Raw genomic sequence first — 18964 nt, 5'->3', positions numbered from 1 at the left:
ATGCCCGTTGCCATTCTGTGAAGGAGCTGTTGATCGGTTAGCACTCGAGTGTTTATTAATTCATCCGGAAGGGCATCCGATGTAAAAACCTGTCCAAATCAAATATGCGGATTATAAATTGGGAAGAATGATCCACTGTGGTGACCCCTAATGGAAGCAGCTGAAAGTTGATTTATCTAAAACCTGTCCATAACAATGCTGTTCACTGTGTAACAGTAACACGCTAGCTAACAGTTAGAAACAGTTAGCCAATAAATTTTAACCTAACAGACCTTGTACGCTAATTACAACAACAACGCATTATGATAAAAAGTTAGCTAATTACCGTGGGCTAAAAATGTCTTCTGAGACACTGAAAATGTGAACCATAGACGTTAATAAACGATTCCTTACAGTGAAATTCACAGTATCTTTTTATCCCTCTCCATGGAACGTCCACATGAACGAGCTGTTACTACAGAAACGCTAACGTATTAGAACGAATGATTTGCAGCTGCACCACTGTCAGAGCTGCTGTTGTAGAAAACAAATCAACACTTTCTGACCAGTCAGAATCCAGAACTCAACAGCACTGTTGTATATAGACTTATAATCTCATCTCATTATCTGTAGCCGCTTTATCCTGTTCTACAGGGTCGCAGGCAAGCTGGATCCTATCCCAGCTGACTACGGGTGAAAGGCGGGGTTCACCCTGGACAAGTCGCCAGGTCATCACAGGGCTGACACATAGACACAGACAACCATTCACACTCACATTCACACCTACGCTCAATTTAGAGTCACCAGTTAACCTAACCTGCATGTCTTTGGACTGTGGGGGAAACCGGAGCACCCGGAGGAAACCCACGCGGACACGGGGAGAACATGCAAACTCCACACAGAAAGGCCCTCGCCGGCCCCGGGGCTCGAACCCGGACCTTCTTGCTGTGAGGCGACAGCGCTAACCACTACACCACCGTGCTGCCCGCATTTCCTGATTATTAAAAATAAAAGTTGCAATATAAACATAATTAAGCTGGATGAATAACTGTGGTAAATAATCATAATATTTCACGACTGAGCAAAATATTTGTAACATAATTTTTTGATAGTGCACGCAGAACTCCAGAGCGTGATGTCCTCTTCCAGAATGGGCACGCCTAGTGACCCCCTCTTAGCCAGCCCAGGGCGAGACGGTTTTGGGATGGCACGAGGTGACACCTGGAGGCCAACTCTTCCCAAAACCTGCAGCTTCCCGACGTCCACCACACGTCACCTCAGACACCGGGCTAACAGCTTCCAGAGGAATCCGAAACGGCGCAAGCTCATCCATCCATCTCCGCCCCCTCCACCCAACACGCCTTGCCCTCTGGAGCAGCTGGATTTCAGTGACCTGCCTCCACGCCGCACTTTTCACGAGCTCCTCTTCAACGGCTGCATCATGTTCGGCATCGAGTTCGGTTACGCCATGGAGACGGCCTACGTTACCCCTGTGCTCCTTCAGATGGGTCTGCCTGATCAGTTCTACAGCCTCGTGTGGTTCATCAGCCCCATATTAGGTACCTCAGGAGCGTATGGCTACTTTTTTTTTTAATGTACTTCAAATTAAATAAGATGTAATTAATTAACTATAAGTAATGAGGTAATTAATTACATGATTAATTATAATATAACTTAATAATAAATCAAATAAGGATTAAAATAAGACAAATAATTAAAATTTGATTTCATAAAATGTGACTCTTTGATGCTAAATTTTCACATTTTTTTAAAATTCAAAAACTCATCATTCAGTGGGTTTCTTATGCCTCTCTCTTTTTAAAAAAATTATGTATATTAATAATAATTGGGATTAATGTAAGAAAATGAGAATAGAACATCAGACATCTTTCATCATTACATCACACCCTCTCTCTTTTGGTCAACCTCAGGGTTCCTGATTCAGCCGATCCTCGGCGCGTGGAGTGATCGGTGTATGTCACGCTTTGGCCGACGAAGGCCTTTTATCTTTGCCTTGGCCATCGGTAAGCACTGTGATATCACCTCACAATACACAGAGTCATTGTTTTCCGCTCTAGATTGTATCTAAAGCTGAGTAAAAGTGGATCATAGCCAGTTCATGTGACTCAGCATGGGTATGGGATGATAAAAAAATTAAAAAGAGAGAGAGCGAGACAGAATGATATGGAACAGGAATGAAATGCCCATCCTGAATTTTTGAGCACTATTTAATTAAATATTTATATTTTTAAAATATTCTGTGTCAGGTCTCATTGCGAAATTAGTGTATAAAATATCTGATTTCACATTATAAGAAGATAAAACACAAGAAGTCCGACCTTCTCATAACCGTATACGTACCTGCGATGACATAAATTCGAACTGCCGTGCTATAATGCTAAATGTAACTATAAATGGAAATAAGGTATGACGTCGTGTAAAATCCTGTGGTATAAGATGAATAAAACACTCTGGCATGTGCCGTTATAGGAAAAGAAACTTCGAGCTGGTAACAGTATCTGCTTCATCACACCACTCCGTCACTTATAATTTTACTCTCACATCCTGATACAGAGTATTATATTCCTTCCTCTCTTACTACAGAAAGAATACAACTCCATCACTGAAGCCTCGCTCAAAAGGATCCCCAAATCTAAATCTACAATAACGTTAACTCCACCAATCTCCTTGTTTTTATCTTTTAGTGCTCAAGTTCCCAACCCTGGTCCTGGAGAGCCCGATGTCCTGCACATGTTAGTGTTAGAGCAGGATAGTAACTTCTAGGGAAGCATATCAAGGATAAGAGAAAATTACAGTTGCTATTCACAAATTACAGTTAATATGCTTTTAAGCTTTCCAGTCCGTGTGGCGAGACTCTGTTTCAGGAATAACACGCTCTCTGTGCGACCAGGCGCTCTGCTCGGTCTAACGCTGGTGCTCAATGGGCGGGACATCGGATCTGCTTTGGCAGACACTGCTGATAATCACAAATGGGGCATCGTGCTGACTGTATGTGGAGTGGTTCTGATGGACTTCAGCGCTGACTCAGCGGATAATCCCAGCCACGCCTACATGATGGATGTGTGCAGTCCAGAGGATCAGGACAGAGGCCTCAACATCCATGCACTCCTGGCAGGTCAGAGTTCAGTGTTTATGAGCAGATTACAGCACTGTTCTTCCGTCCATTATCTCTGCCGCTTATCCGTCAGGGTCACAGGAGCCAATCCCAGCTGACATCAAGCAGGAGGCGGGGTTTACTCTGGGCAGGTTGGGAATCTGTCGCAGGGCTGATTACAACACTGGAACTTGGATAATACTGTATTAATATACTGTGATTATGAGCTTTTTCCTCCAATAGCGTTTACATCATTTCAAGCAACATTAGGCAGGAATTTTACGTTAAAATATCAGCTTCAAGGCGGCACGGTGGTGTAGTGATTAGCACTGTTGCCTCACAGCAAGAAGGTTCTGGGTTCGAGCCCAGTGGCTGGCGAGGGCCTTTCTGTGTGGAGTTTGCATGTTGTCCCCGTGTCCGTGTGGGTTTCCTCCGGGTGCTCCGGTTTCCCCCACAGTCCAAAGACATGCAGGTTAGGATAATTGGTGGTTAATTGGTGGCTCTAAATTGACCGTAGGTGTGAATGGTTGTTTGTCTCTGTGTGTCGGCCCTGTGATGACCTGGTGACTTGTCCAGGTCGAACCCCGTCTCTCACTTATAGTCAGCTGGGATAGGCTCCAGCTTGCCTGCGACCCTGTAGAACAGGATAAGTGGCTACAGATAATGGATGGATGGATATCAGCTTCAAAATCATTTCGATAGTACATTGACATAATAGGAAGAACGGCTTGTCTTCCATCCCAAATCCGTGCCTGGTTCACCAGTTATAGTGCTATGTAACTCTGGTGAGCATCCTGGAGAGAGATCTCGCAAGGACTGACGTCCTGTGAGAACTGTGTAATGCTTTACAGCACCACTGCCTTGCTACTTCTGGTGTTATCACACTTGCTTGATGTTTGGCTGTATTAGCAAAGTTTTCGACTTGCTAGCTTTTGATCATAAGCCAAGTCAGTCCATTTTGATGGAAGTTTGGCTGCTAGCTACATCTCGAGGTGATGTTAGCACAAACTTCCTAGATAACACTCAGACATCGGCACTGATAATAAGTGCTCGTGTTAGTTGCTGGCTAGCATCGATGGCTAGTTTGACATCCAACTTTGCATCATTTTGTGTCAGGGGCATCAGGTTTTGTAAGGTTAATTTAGTTGACTAGCTGGATATGTCAGTGTTATGGTTCTGGTTACATTAGCTTTGTTAGCATGCAACAATTTTGCACTGTGTGCAAACTTTGACAACTGAATGGTTACTGCAAGACAAGTTTTCAAGATATAACGTTGTTATGATGTCATTAAGTTTTTTTGTGGTTAGCATGTATAGTACATCTGATAACAGTGCTACAGAAACCATCATGTCGCTTACACACAAACTCCACATTCAACCGCTTAGCAAACAATGTACACTGACTGAAAATGTAAGCAGGATATTTCAGCAATAACCTGGCGACTCGTCCAGGGTGTACCCCGTCTCTCGCCCATAGTCAGCTGGGATAGGCTCCAGCTTGCCTGCGACCCTGTAGAACAGGATATAGCGGCTACAGATAATGGATGGATGGATATTTCAGCAAAACTAAAACTTTGTCATTCTCTTTTGTAAGAATCTCAAATGCGCAGCAAATGTCCAGCGAACATAAAACCAGCTTTACCGTGGTCTATGAGCTGATGTTGTTTCACGTAACGAACTTGTCTGTGTGAATGAGTTCAAGCTGCCCAGTGGCCACAGCGCCTACCGAATACAATGGTCACAGAATTCAGTGTTACACCACATCTGTATCCTTCAGCTTGTCAACAAGCACAGGGAGCTCAAAGCTCGAGTTGTCTTTACAGTAGTGGTATAAAAGTGAATTACTCTCCACAACTGTAGGGGGCGCCCAGGAGCAAAAAAATACAAATTCTCACATAACTGTAACATAAAAAATATCGTAATAATGGGTGTACAGTTAATGCACTGTATTTTTCATACTGTTTCACTAACTGTTAAATAATTCCTACAAAGATACTTTCGCAACATTGCCATGGTAGAGATCTGACTTGGTGGGGGGGTGGGGGGGGGTTGTCCTCCTATCGTGGCTTCTGTTTACATTTCTCAGGCCCGGACATTAGCTTCTGAACAGATCTCATCATCTCTACCACTTCTCCTTAGTTTTAACATTTGAGGTGGGGTTAGTTTGGGGTAAAGCAAAAGGCTTTTCACTGCAAATGAAGTTCACATCACAGACAGCAAGTGACTCTAAAACTACAAACCGCTCCTTCAAAAAGAGTTCAGCTTTACTACTGTGCAAATCATTCACTTAATCTGTGCAGGTCTGGGTGCTGGATTTGGCTACATTGTGGGCGGGGTGAACTGGGACCGCACCAAGTTTGGCAAGTCGATGGGAGGTCAGCTTCGGGTCATCTACCTGTTCACCAGCATAACCCTTGTAATCACTACAGCTCTGACGCTTACTAGCATCCCCGAGCGTCCTCTTCTACAGCCTCAAAAAAGGAGCTCGAAACATTTGAAGAGCCCCGTCCTACATCTGCCACCTTCTCCTCCTCCACCCCCCGCTGGAGCCTCTCGGGAGGAGGAAGAAGAGGAGGAAGGTCTCTACAGATACCAGTTTTCTGGCCGTAGGTACCCGGATTGCCTGGGACACTCGTGTAGTGCTAACGCGAGGCTCTGTGCGGGTCTCACCAGCCCCATCTCCCCTCTCAGCCCTCTGACACCCAAATATGGCAGCATTATCAGCCGAGACAACACTCTGACAGACATTAACGAGTTTGCGTCGTCCTTGGGAACATCATACATAGACAGTGTGCTGATTGACTGTTACACCGGACAGCATATGCCCCAATCGTTGAAGCCCGAGACCATGACTCCATGCCTTCCTATGGGAGAAACTCCTCCTGCTCAGGTGTCACAGCTGGTTGAGGCACAGTCACCAGCTGCCAACTCTCAGGAAAGGGAATTATCTCAACCGAACGGAGAGCTGCAGGAAGCAGAAAGATTAGAGGCTATTGATGAAGTTCAAGCCAGGGAATGCTTGGAGCTGAATGAAGCATCTGAGCTCAGTGAGGCTCCGCAGGATGGTGGCGGATTAAAACGAGGAAGCAGCACCTCAGGGATCCTGAAACGCCCTCAGAGTCTGGCCTTAATGGACGAGCCACTGATCGGCCCCAGCAACGGCCTGGAGAACGGGCGTCGACGCACTGTTACTTTCAGCCAACAGGTGAGTCTTTAGTGCATCTTCAGTGACAGAATAATGAGGATCACTACAAGGTATGGCCTTTCAGTCTGTACTGTAGTTGAAGAAAGAAGAAGAAGAAAGAAGTAAGCATTTTTCTTTATTTTAATAATATTAGACACACATGCTAGTGATGAAGAGATTTCCTGCAGTCATGTATTGTCACAACAGCTTTCAGGAAACTCTGCTTTTGTTCACACCTGGTTATCTCATGCATACCAAGTAGGTTTATCCACATAAAAACATGGGTGTAAAAGCAACCAAGATATTTATACATTTAAAAAAACAAAAATATATTAATTGATACGGTGAACAAGACATTTATTTATTTAATATTTATGGAAAGTGTGTTTAGTGTCAGCACTTTGCAACGTTCAGAAGCTGTAACTTTGTTTTCTGACACGGGAAAGTCTTCAGGACAGAGGACCTTAGGCTTTGTGGCTTCTCTGTTTTTTTTTTTATGTTTCCAGTTTGTCCATCCTTCCGTCAAAGATTCTTGTTAGTGTGATATTACATTACATTAATGCCATTTAGCAGATGCTCTTATCCAGAGCGACAGACAACACACCCAGAGCAGCCTGGGGAGCAGTTGGGGGTTAAGTGCCTTGCTCAAGGGCACTTCAGCCATTCCTGCTGGCCCAGGGAATCGATCCAGGAATCTTTTGGTCCCAAAGATGCTTCTCTAACCATTAGGCCATGGCTTCAACACTGAGCTATTGAATGTTTTTAGGATTTATACATATGGAATTATCACTGTAACCAGCAGATTACCAGATTAGATTTTGTAATTGATTCGAACAGGATCAAGGTCGGGCGGCATGGTGGTGTAGTGGTTAGCGCTGTCGCCTCACAGCAAGAAGGTCCGGGTTCGAGCCCCGTGGCCGGCGAGGGCCTTTCTGTGCGGAGTTTGCATGTTCTCCCCGTGTCCGCGTGGGTTTCCTCCGGGTGCTCCGGTTTCCCCCACAGTCCAAAGACATGCAGGTTAGGTTAACTGGTGACTCTAAATTGAGCGTAGGTGTGAATGTGAGTGTGAATGGTTGTCTGTGTCTATGTGTCAGCCCTGTGATGACCTGGCGACTTGTCCAGGGTGTACCCCGCCTTTCGCCCGTAGTCAGCTGGGATAGGATCCAGCTCGCCTGCGACCCTGTAGAACAGGATAAAGCGGCTACAGATAATGACATGAGATGAGGATCAAGGTCACAGTAACATCAGACGTCTAAAACAATTTTTCTTCATTTGCTTCTTTCATGTTTGAAGTAAATCTTAAGGGCATTTCTGGCACAAAAAATCCTAACGAGAAGGACTAGACTTGTAGATGGCAGATGTGTCCCTGCTGTTGGCATCAAGTTCAACTTGTTTTGTCTTAGCTTCAAGAAAGAGAAAGACAGGCTGGTGAGCAAATGAGTGTTTATAGCTGCTGGGACATAAAACTTGTTTTGCAGATGTTCCACAACATTCAGTTGTAACTATAGATGGATAAACAGATGATGATGATGAAGTTCTTTGATCAATAAAAACTAAAAATCTGGCTCAAAACAGAACAATTTGACTGCAGGTGGAAATAAATGTCATTAAAATATCATTAGGATTCTGTTCAGATAGATGATGCATGAAACAAGCAGGATTCTAACACCAGCCAGAAGTTGTCCAGTCATGTGACTTTTTACTTTGTTCTGCATCTTTTAATATTGGTCAAACAATTGTAAATTGGTATTAAAGAACTGCAACAGGAATTTTGTAGTTTTACATTATTTCTGCAATACACTTTCCCTCTCCAGGTTGCTAACATCCTCTTAAATGGGGTGCAATATGACAGCAAGCTCAGTGACAACGTAGAGGTTATAGACACTCAGATGTCTCTGAAGCTGCTCTGTATCGCCATCTACAGGATGCCCCCGTCCCTGCGCAGCCTGTGCACCAACCACTTCCTGGGTAATTCCAAGCAGTGAACATATTTAGCCAGGATTCAGTGAGACGCAGAAATATCATTGTGTGTGTTCTTCAGGTTGGCTGTCCTTTGAAGGCATGCTGCTTTTCTACACGGACTTTATGGGCGAGGTGGTGTTTGGGGGCGACCCCAAGGCGCCAGACAAGTCCGAGGCTTATGAGCGCTACAACGCTGGGGTCAGCATGGGCTGCTGGGGCATGTGCATCTTCGCATTTAGTGCTGCTTTCTACTCAGGTCAGTAATCCGGTACATGAGAATACCACCATGGTGAATTTTCAGCTTTTATTATCTGGGAACGTTTGTGTGTTCCTCAGCCATCCTAGAGAAGCTGGAGGAACGCTTCTCTCTGCGCTCTCTGTATTTCTTCGCCTACCTGGCATTCGGCTTGGGCACGGGTCTGGCCACGCTCTCCACCAACCTGTACGTGGTGCTGTCTCTTTGTGTTACCTATGGAGTCCTGTTCTCCTCGCTCTGCACGCTGCCTTATTCACTGCTCTGTGAATATTACCAGAGCCCGCAGGTAAGAAGAGAGCACAGTGCATCAAGTGTCACACTATATGGCCAAAAAATATGTGGACACCTGACCATCACATCTAAATGTGGTTTTTCTTCAAACTGTTGAGAAGATCACGATTGTATAGAATGTCTTTGTACACCGTAGAATTTCAATTTCCCTTCACTGAAACTAAGAGGTCCAAAACACTTCCAGCATGACAATTCCCCCTGTGCACAAAGTGAGCTCCATGAAAACATGGTGTGTTATGGTTGGCGTGGAAGAGCTCAAGTGTCCTGCACAGAGCCCTGACTGAACTCAACCCTTGTCTGTCTGTCTGCTGCCATCCTCATAGTTCATGGATGGCAATCCAGGAAGCCATCAACTAGCTTCCATGAAATTTTTTGAGTGATTATAGCACACCAGAGGGACCCAAACCTTCATCTAGTGGTGGGTACACATACAGACCTATGGGCAATTTAGAGCAGCCAATTGGACTGTGGGAGGAAACCCACACAGGCATTACATTACATTACATTAATGCCATTTAGCAGACGCTCTTATCCAGAGCAACATCCAAGATACCCAGAGCAGCCTGGGGAGCAGTTGGAGGTTAGGTGCCTTGCTCAAGGGCACTTCAGCCATTCCTGCTGATCCAGGGAATCAAAGCAGCAACCTTTTGGTTCCAAAGCTGCTTCTCTAACCATTCGGCCATGGTAGGAGGAGAACATGCAAACTCCACACAGAAAGGCCCCGGTCGAACCCAGAACCTTCTTGCTGTGAGGCAACAGTGCTAACCACTGCACCACCGTGCTGCCCAAACTCAACCCCACTGAATACTTTTGGGATGAACTGGAACACCAGCTGCACCCCAGACCTCAGTGGTTCTCTTGTAGCTGAAAAAGCCACACTCCAAAATCTCGTAAATCCATCCCAGAAGAGTAGATCTTATTATAACAGCAAAGGAGGACTAAATCTTGAATGGGATATTCAACATATACAAATGGGTGTAATGGTCAGGGGTGCACATACTTGTTCCATACAGTGTATGTTTGATCAGGGTTGCAAAAACAAAATCATGTTAAAATCACAAACCCAATTTGTTTCCCAATGAAATTTGATTCAAGAACATCAATTTCTCAGTGCTGCATAAAACAGAGCAACACTATCCCTCCTTATTTTGACTGTGACCAGTGAACATGGACGTTGGTACCACATGACCTCACGAAACAAGATATTAAAAATGCAGCAGCCCATTTTCATGGCACTTAGGTTGCATTTGTGGACAACATACATCCAAGCATTAATCTCTAATGAGCCTCGCCCTGCAAACTAATACTTGCTTTTCCTCTTTGAAATGAAATCTCTTTCATGTCGGGCGACTACACTCAGTACGAACTTCGAAAGCATCCTGAATGGGAGTGTTGCCGAAGCTGACTGAATATTATGTATTCGATCTATTTAGTGTTAGTTCTAATGGTGTGAGAACATTCCTGTTTAAATAAAACAATGTTAGCAAATGATATACAAATAGGTCAGATTTCACAATTGAAATGTCTCACTATTACAAACTATTGATTAAAATAGCATCATTTGAATAAAATGTAATTGAAATACATTTTGTGTGCACTCTGTCGTAGTTCTGTGGCTCCACTGAGGACGGCACCAGGAGGGGCATGGGGATGGACATCTCTCTTCTCAGCTGCCAGTATTTCCTGGCTCAGATCCTGGTCTCCGTGGCGATGGGACCTCTGACCTCACTGGTGGGCGGGGCTCAGGGCGTGATGTACTTTGCGAGCCTCATGTCATTTGTGGGCTGCCTGTACTCCTCGCTGTGTGTGGTGTACCAGCTGCCACCTCCGGAGGGTGAGCGCTCGCAGAGTGAGAGCCAACCACTACTGGTGCACATATAAATTCACCACACACACACACACACACACACACACACTCATAGAGGCCTGTAAACATACATATACATGCACATGACTTCTTACACAGCACTAATCACTGACATCATGTAAGAAATTTTTTGTAAACTTGTAAACTTTTTTTATTACCCAAGGCATGTTTGATTCCCTTTCTATACACTAAGTGTGTTCACATGCACAATGATAATCTGATCTAATTATCTGACTTTGGCAGTTGTAGGTGATTAAGTTGGTTACTGCGATACTGTTTATTAGATCATGACACCTAGGTTGTATATTATATTGAATAATCACATTATTCCACAAATACACATATACTGTTAATCTAATATCAGCCGTTTACCCGTTTTGTGCAATCCCAAAACAATAAGAACTCCCTTAAACATATGTGCCCCGTGTTAAAAAACACGTTGCAGTAAAGTTGAATTTTTATGGCTTGTCGCAGTTGGAAAATCACTGTGCATTCCATTTTTATTTCAAAAAAAATTTGATTATTGACTCACTCAGGTTTCTGACGTTCCCAAAATAGTGCGTGCTAAACAGTGAGCCTGTTGCGGGCGATTTACAAAGAATAACTGCGTGAATTATGTCACGTGTACACTAGGGTTAGAAAACATAGTGTCATACAGGGTAGTGTGTGTGTGTGAGTGCTGTTTGGTCTTAAAAGCTGTGATGAGTTCAGATCTCCAAGAGACTCCTGGAAGAGCCAAATTGAAACGGAAACTAAAAATTTAGTCTGTGAAATTATCTTTTCAGTCCTGTTGGATTCGGAGGTCTAAAAAAAAAACAACTTGCCGGTGGTTATATTGTCATCATTTTAAGATCCAACACATAATCTTGACTTACCTCATGAATACATAAGATTTATATTGTGTCTTTGTCTGCTGGAAAGATTTCTAGTACATGCTTCATGGATGTACTGTATTAAAGTGACTTGTGTTTCATAAATTGTGCTGCATGTACTAAACAAACGTGCTTGAATTTAAATTTTAGCAATTTATAGTAAAAACACCCCAAAGTGCACCTTCATTAAGGCAAGCACTTTTTTTTTTTGTTCATACGAAAGACGTAATTCTCTGTAAAAGTTGTCAGTAAATCATTTGACACATTTTCATGGGTGCTCTCAATTTTGCACGTGTTTTTATAAACACAAACATGCAATCAATCCGGGCCCCATGATCGCTTTACTTCGTATCAAATTAGTTCATATAATTTTTCAACAAAACTAAACAAATGCCTAAAACAAAGGTGACGCATTGAAGATGATGCACTTGATTAGTTTTCCGAAGGTGCCTTTGAAATTAGCTGATTATTAACTAATGCAGCAAAAAAAAATCTTTTTTTCCCAGTATCAGATTACCTTGCATATGTAAACATACTTACTGTAGTCTCATGGTATAGAAAAACAAAGCCTACACACATCCACATGTACCACATATTTCATTAGCCTGTCTTTCCTCTCATGATGCTGTTCAGCCAAAACATCATGAATGTTGGAGATATGTGAGAGCGTCCGAGTTCATTCTGAGTCGGGGTTTGTTTTTTTTAACACAGAAGGAAACAGGAAACGTTCTAAATCCAAAGCTGTGTAATAAAATCAATGATAAAACAGAAACCACTCTCACATATCAAGATGCAGTGATGCGCTCAGTGTCTGTGAACACGGAGATGATTGAAGATGTCAGGTGTAAATGTGCATGGGGATCAGCACTGATGCTTCACCCTACGTTCACACTTGCAGGTAGCTTCGGTTTCAGATTAGCAAAGTATTCTGTACGAGCTACAAACGCACCAACAATCTCAGATACTTCCTTCCAAGCTTTACATTTAGTAAGAGGTCACATATAAGGATAAGATGAAACCATGGTTGCAGTTTTTTCCCACCATTTACATTTTTGTATCGAACTATAAAAGGGAATTAAAGTTTTGAGTGGGGAACTGAAGAAACATCGGACCACACAAAATATCAGTCTGAGGAATCATTAAAGCAAACTGTTTGGATTGATCATTTCAAAATCTCAAATCTAAATTCACTCAATGCTGAAAATGTAGCTGTTTTCGCACTTGTCCACAGAAAATGAACAGTCACCTGTCACTTGCTTGGGTGAACGAAGGGTTACTTCAGGCCTCTGTTTCTGCCTGTGAGACAGTAAAACAGAGAATGTATCTACAAATTTCTTAGTTTGCATACACTAGCATTAGGCTAAGTGTAGTGTACTTAATGCCCCCCCCAAAAAAACACCATCCTTGTCCACGTGCATGTTTCTGGGACGCAACTTGACACTTTACTCAGACGGATGCAAAGATTCAAGAATCAAAAAAACATGGCTTTCTGGCAAATATGTGCTTTCAGTTTTCTACTCAGCTGAGCGGTGTTCGAGTTGACTGCATGCGCTCGTTGAAACTTACCCGTTAAAATACATCCTCAGAATACTCTGGGATGGTCACAAACATGTCACGCCACCCTACGCTTTTTTTTTTTTTAATTATAAAACACTCTTCCGCCTGCTGCCATGTGATCTGGCATGATGGTTGTAATGATGACGGTGGTTCTTGTCATTATCAGGCAGAGCGGATGTTGAGACTGGAGTGTGAACGACTACAGCTCAGCTGTAACGGAGAAGCACCCACTACAGAAGAGACAAGCAAGCCAAATCTACTTTTTTTTTGGCTTGGCCACCAGGCAACAGATCAGGAAGACACATTAGGAACTAAAGTGGACTCTACTTGAGACTCAAAAAGTATGATTTCACGTGCCACTAGGGGGCAGACTTACTGCTTTTTCAGTGCAAGTAACAAAATGTCGAACTGTTCTGCAGAAAATCTTAACAGAACACAAGCTGAACATGTAAATAAAGCTTAATATTGTCTCTAGTTTTCCCCCCAGTTTATCTGAACACGCTATAAAAAAATTAAAATGAAAATTGTAGAAAGGATGAATGAGCAATATTAAGATAGGGATCAATCAGGTAAGTGCTTGAATTAAATTTTTCTGAACTTATTACAGGAAACATTTTCCCACTAGTGTATGCAGCACCAAAATAAATCACCTAATTAACTAATAAATTTGAAAAAAAAAAAAAAAGAAATAGGAGCATGCTTATCGTCAAGGACGCACAGAAAACTTACGTCAGATGAGAAACAGAAACACAACCTCAGTTTAAAAAGATGTGATTTTATTTATATGCTTGAACCAGAATATACAAAGCAGTGGTCAAAAGCAACCAAGACCTAAAACACCAGTGCCTGCATGTTGACTGCTTCCCATCCTGCACTGCCCATACAAAAAAAATTTATAAAAAAGGTGACAAAAACAACCCAAACTGTACATAAGGACGTGAAAAAGTACAAACCTTTTTTGGAATGCATATGAAACAAAAGACCAAAAACGTTAAGGTTTAAGAGGGGTTAATTAACATAAGCTAGCCAGGAAAGGACAAAGTTATCTTTTCTTCTCAACTCTTGCACAATAAGGAGACCCATTCATGGATGCCATCTGTTGTGTTAACAGATAAGCCAAAGCAAGGGATTAACTACTAGCAGCAGAAAACAACCAGAATCAAAATGTTGTCCATTAGCCCCTGCTTAAAACTTTTATCTTTGGTCTTAAGTGAATCTGAATTATATGACCATCCATATAAACGTCAGAACATGAAGGGGAAAAAAAAGGGTACGTTATATATGGCGACTTGCAAGATTTTATGGGTGTTTCCTCTCTGCTGGTCAAAAAAAACCTCAGTAGAATATGTGCTTGCACGTTTAAGCTTGAGCATTAAGAAAAAAATTTTTTTTTCTATCAGAACTCTAACGTGTTGTTCCTACACCAATAAATAACACCATATAAACAGGGGGAAGGGGGTCATGATGTTATAGGCTTCGCTGTGATCGAGTATCTCAGAAGGGGCAGGGCGAAAACATAATAAAAATATACACAGAAGCACAAACTCTACTAAGAGGTCAGACTGACCGAACAGAACTGCTGAGGAAACACTAAGCCGTCGCTTTGGCCTCAGCTTCTGTGGACTCGCCGTTCTCATCTGTCTTCTGTTTCTTTGTTTCGACTGACTCCTAAGGGCATAAAAGATTAGTAAGACAAAAGATTCCAACACTGGTCATGATGTTAGTGTGTGTTTTCTTTTCCCTCTTTCTTTTGTAAAACATCTTTTTTTTTTTGAAACCCACCTCCTCCTCTGCAGGACGTTTCACTGCCTGCCCATCTGCTTCCTCTTCAGCAGCCTTCTCCTCTTCCCCCTCCCCCTCTGCAGCTGCTCCACAACACAATTTTCAGTTTAATTACTGAACAACAACGTACCATACAACGTACTACTGACGCATGAAGCGGTAGTGACTTACGCTCTTCAGCTGCTTTGTCCTCTTTGTTGGTTTCTTCATGAGACGCACCGTTAGTCTGTCAGGGGATTTTTTTCTTTTTAAATTGTAGTTTGTGAATTATTGTTTAAAAAAAAACAACACAGAGATACAAGGGGAGGTTTTTCTTTGGATGCATGTCACTAACTGAGTCACTAACATTAGCAAGTACATGAGTTGTGGGAGGTCCACCAATAACATTCCACAGACACTGAGACTTCGTACTGCTCTGATAAACCAGGCATGCAGCCAACGCTAATACCATCTCTGACTGCGCTACATCTGTGGAAGTTCACAAACCTAAACAAAGAGCACAACCTGCACACACAGCAGCAGGGCAGAGACCGGGCCTGCTGCGAGTCGCCTGACACCTGCATCATGAGCTGTGACAAAAGCCTCACAAGGCAAGGCCTACTGGGAATCCCCCCCCCTTCTTGCACTTTACATACCTCTGTACCATTAGCAGGTGCGTCTCCGGTGCCATTCTCTTTCTTGTCCTCCTGCGCCTCCTCCACAACTTCTTTCTTCTCCTTCAGTTCCTAGAAACACAGTTTAGAAGTAAACAGTTACAGGCTTACAACACATATGATAAACATGTCGGGTCGTTCCTTTACTTTTCACCTTTCCAGTTCCGCTTTCTGGTGTTAATTTTACCTAGTTACTGAGTGGAAGTTTATTTTTTTCTACCCACGAAGGTCATGACGGCAGAGCTAACAGTTGCTTAGGCAAAGAAAGAAAGAAAGAAAGAAAGAAAGAAAGAAAGAAAGAAAGAAAGAAAGAAAGAAAGAACTATTCGAGCTGAACGTTCAAATGTACTTTATCTAACAAATGTTACAGGTTATAATCCCATTTTCATCATCACGCTGTTCGTTAAACAACAACAACAACAACAAGTAAATAAGCTACAAGATTAGTCCCCCCGCCCCCCTCCCCCGCACACAACTGTTTCCAACCAATCAGATTCCCCACGCATCTCGCGCTTTTCAACGGCGCGTGCCCGAGCCCCAGACAAAGGGCAGCGCGTGGCCATAAGGAACAATGCTCAGTGAGTGAGTGAGAAAGTGAGCGAGGGAAGGAGAGCGCGCGCTACTCATGCACAGCCATTTCCCGCCTATTTGTTAAAGCTCGCGAGATCATTTCAAAATGAAAATTCGTTATGACAAGCGGTTTTTTTTTTACTTCACAAACCACCTCAAGCTGAACCTGGTGGCCATTTAAGGCCAAAACGAAATAAAAACGAAAACCAGTCACATTTCCCCTCGTTAATCAGTCAGCAATTAACATAAACAAAACATACGAGTTAATATATCAATAATAAACGCGTAAGTACATCGAAACAAAGCTCAAACAGTTAACTACCTCCCGCGCGCGTTAGCTACTAAGCTAACACTGTTCCCAACGCTCCGCTGATGGTTTTCTGTGGTACCCAGTGATGAAACCTAGCTTATATATCATCTACTTCAGGCAGTAAAACATTAAACTACTCACTTTGTGTCACCACAATCTACCATTTTATCGATTTTTCACACCAAATGGAATAAAACCCGTTTTACTTGACTGGAAAGTTGAGGCTTTGGAATATATTTCTCTCTTTTCTTTCCCCGAAACATACCTTTGCGGTAATCTCTGTGGCAGTGGTCGTATCTACAGCTGTATCGGCCATTTTTGTTGAGGAAAAAATAACTTTACAAAAAAAAGGTAGTTGTTTTAAAAAAAAAAATCCTCGTGTTACAGGAGTGAGGTAGGACACAGTGAGGCGCGGTGAGGAAGAGTGAATCAAAACCGCTTCAACCTGAGAACTGAAAGGACCGAGCTAACCGCTGCCGAACCTGATTGGACAGAGAATACCTCGCGAGTTTTCATTGGTCGAGAAAATGCAGTGCTGCATTCCAGACACTCTGATTGGACAAGCGAGCGTCGATCATTTGTAAATCCCGCCTCCAACAGGCTCGACTGTCCGTGTTCCTATTGGTGAAATATTATACGCTGACTTTTACAAAATGGACGCGCGCCAAAAAGGTTCATACACAGAAAATAGCCAAATAAAGTGAACGTTAGAGTTTGAGGTAACACTTTTTTATGATTTGTATTCACATCCTGTCATTAATATAATTTTTTTTTTAGGGGAAAGTAGATCAGAAAGTCGCTAGAAGTCTCCACAGGCTGATTTGCATATCTGCATATTCAGTTAATCCTCATGATAATTTGCATATCAAAGAGTTTCATGTTATGGAATGGAAGATAATAGGTTGTAATATTTCTTAAAGAAGGAAGAAGTGTTTGGTCATGTCACTAATCCAGAATTCTATCATTCTTATCATGGTAGTGATTAGTCAGGAAATAGACATGTGGAAATGGTTACAGATAGAATAATTTGGTTTTAGCATGATAAATATGGCCAAGAAGAGAGCTTAAAATATTGTACAAAGAAGTTGTAAACCTTGTTGCAACAATCAGTAGTGATCCCTGGGAATGGTCTTCTTCTTCTGCTTCTTCTTCTTCTTCTTCTTTAGTGTTTTGCCTGATGGCAGGTCCGCTCTGACAGCTTCAGCCATTCACACACATTCACAATTTAGAGTAGCCAATTAACCTAACTAGCACAGTGGTTAGCACGGTCACCTCACAGCAAGAAGGTTCTGGGTTCGCGGCCGGCGAGGGCCTTTCTGTGTGGAGTTTGCATGTTGTCCCCGTGTCTGCGTGGGTTTCCTCCGGGTGCTCCGGTTTCCCCCACAGTCCAAAGACATGCAGGTTAGGTTAACGTGGGGCGGCCTTGGGCTGAGGTGCCCTTGAGCAAGGTACTTAACCCCTGACTGCTCCCTGGGCGCTCTAGTGTGGCTCCCCACTGCTCTGGGTGTGTGTGTGTTCAATGCTTCAGATGGCTTAAATGCAGAGGATGAATTTCACTGTGCTTGAAGTGTGCATGTGACAAATAAAGGTTTCCTCTTCTTCTAACCACATGTCTTTGGACTGTAGGGAAAACCGGAGCACCCTGAGGAAACCCACACAGACACGGGGAGAACATGCAAACTCCACACAGAAAGGCCCCGTCAGCCACTAGGCTTGTACCCAGAACCTTCTTGCTATGAGGTGACAGTGCTAACCACTAAACCACCGTGCCACCCCTGGGAATGGTGCACCCAGAAAATAAAGTATGTTGTTGTACATTTACATGTACAACGGCTTGTCACTGGCTCAGTTCCCTCTAAAGTACTTATTTATACCCTTTATATACTGCTTGGGAACATAATGTACCATTTTGGTCATAAAAAGGTACACCTTGAGGACCAATAATCAGCCCTAGGGGATACATTTGTGCAGATTGTACCTTGGGGGACAGAAGTGGACTCCTGCTGTACCCCTGTTTCTGACAGTGTGGTTCACACAAGTGCAGCTCAGTCATGCTTTACACACTGGTGATTAGTCGGGTGAACCTGCTCTCTCAGTGAGCTCTCAGAGTCTTAGTAATGTCTGCTCGAAACATCACAAAGCTCTTTTTTATGAAATATGAACACTAAATGTGTCTAAAACTACAGTGAGAAAGTTCCTAAATTGGAAACACTACTGATTACATACATGCTCAATAATTATTTTCAGCAGCCGGACTTTTCCAATCCCATCGTGGCCATGTTGTGATCCTGTATGCCCCTGACTCTACAGTCTACACACACAGACCCAAACAACCGCTGTGTCTTTGTTTACCGCCTCTGTTTCATTAGCATGTTGTGTGTAAAGGCCATTGTGCCTCAGATTGAGATGCTCCATGTGGTTGTTTTGTTCTCGCTCAGGAACTTTGACATGCTAACTCCTCCCTCACCCCTTCCTCCAAAAGTCCATACACAAATCTCCTCCCTTTCCATATTATTACACATTGTGAAATCTTCATTGTTTGGCTGTGATCGTGATTCTGCGTCTG

General features: G+C 43.0%; 2 protein-coding genes across 4 annotated transcripts; one reads left to right on the top strand and one right to left on the bottom strand.

Moving 5' to 3' along the window:
- Window positions 1-1114: 1114 nt before the first annotated feature.
- Window positions 1115-13454, top strand: slc45a1 (solute carrier family 45 member 1). Of its 3 annotated transcripts, none has more exons than XM_060910724.1 (9): window positions 1115-1538; window positions 1911-2003; window positions 2891-3115; window positions 5395-6299; window positions 8093-8246; window positions 8320-8496; window positions 8577-8782; window positions 10396-10656; window positions 13250-13454. In XM_060910724.1, exons 1-9 carry the CDS (start codon window positions 1115-1117, stop codon window positions 13412-13414), a joined length of 2610 nt encoding a protein of 869 aa, XP_060766707.1. In that variant the 3' UTR covers window positions 13415-13454. The 3 variants fall into 3 exon arrangements, with proteins under 3 accessions (XP_060766707.1, XP_060766709.1, XP_060766708.1); XM_060910726.1 differs by having other exon boundaries at window positions 10396-10621; window positions 13250-13375; XM_060910725.1 differs by lacking the exon at window positions 13250-13454 and having other exon boundaries at window positions 10396-10816.
- A 388-nt stretch (window positions 13455-13842) lies between these two features.
- si:ch211-222l21.1 (prothymosin alpha) lies at window positions 13843-16833 on the bottom strand. Its single transcript, XM_060909928.1, has 5 exons — window positions 16664-16833; window positions 15501-15590; window positions 15037-15091; window positions 14866-14948; window positions 13843-14751 (listed from the first exon to the last, which is right to left on the bottom strand). The coding sequence occupies exons 1-5, from the start codon at window positions 16712-16714 to the stop codon at window positions 14674-14676; spliced, it is 357 nt and encodes a 118-aa protein (XP_060765911.1). The 5' UTR covers window positions 16715-16833; the 3' UTR covers window positions 13843-14673.
- Between the last annotated feature and the right edge of the window lie 2131 nt (window positions 16834-18964).

This window comes from Neoarius graeffei, chromosome 26 (assembly GCF_027579695.1).
Source record: "Neoarius graeffei isolate fNeoGra1 chromosome 26, fNeoGra1.pri, whole genome shotgun sequence".
Taxonomy (NCBI): domain Eukaryota; kingdom Metazoa; phylum Chordata; class Actinopteri; order Siluriformes; family Ariidae; genus Neoarius; species Neoarius graeffei.
The sequence above is the reverse complement of the archived record's forward strand: the minus strand, read 5'-3'. Positions and strand labels throughout refer to the sequence as shown.

Bases quoted from the DNA above. Each gene is read 5' to 3' on its own strand.
- slc45a1 (XM_060910724.1), top strand. From the start codon at position 1,115: ATGTCCTCTTCCAGAATGGGCACGCCTAGTGACCCCCTCTTAGCCAGC. The intron at 2,004-2,890 runs GTAAGCACTGTG...CTGTGCGACCAG, and splicing joins TATCTTTGCCTTGGCCATCG to GCGCTCTGCTCGGTCTAACG. The intron at 3,116-5,394 runs GTCAGAGTTCAG...TAATCTGTGCAG, and splicing joins CATCCATGCACTCCTGGCAG to GTCTGGGTGCTGGATTTGGC.
- si:ch211-222l21.1 (XM_060909928.1), bottom strand. From the start codon at position 16,714: ATGGCCGATACAGCTGTAGATACGACCACTGCCACAGAGATTACCGCA. The intron at 15,591-16,663 runs GTATGTTTCGGG...CTGTGTTTCTAG, and splicing joins CCACAGAGATTACCGCAAAG to GAACTGAAGGAGAAGAAAGA. The intron at 14,752-14,865 runs GTGGGTTTCAAA...TTATGCCCTTAG, and splicing joins AACGTCCTGCAGAGGAGGAG to GAGTCAGTCGAAACAAAGAA.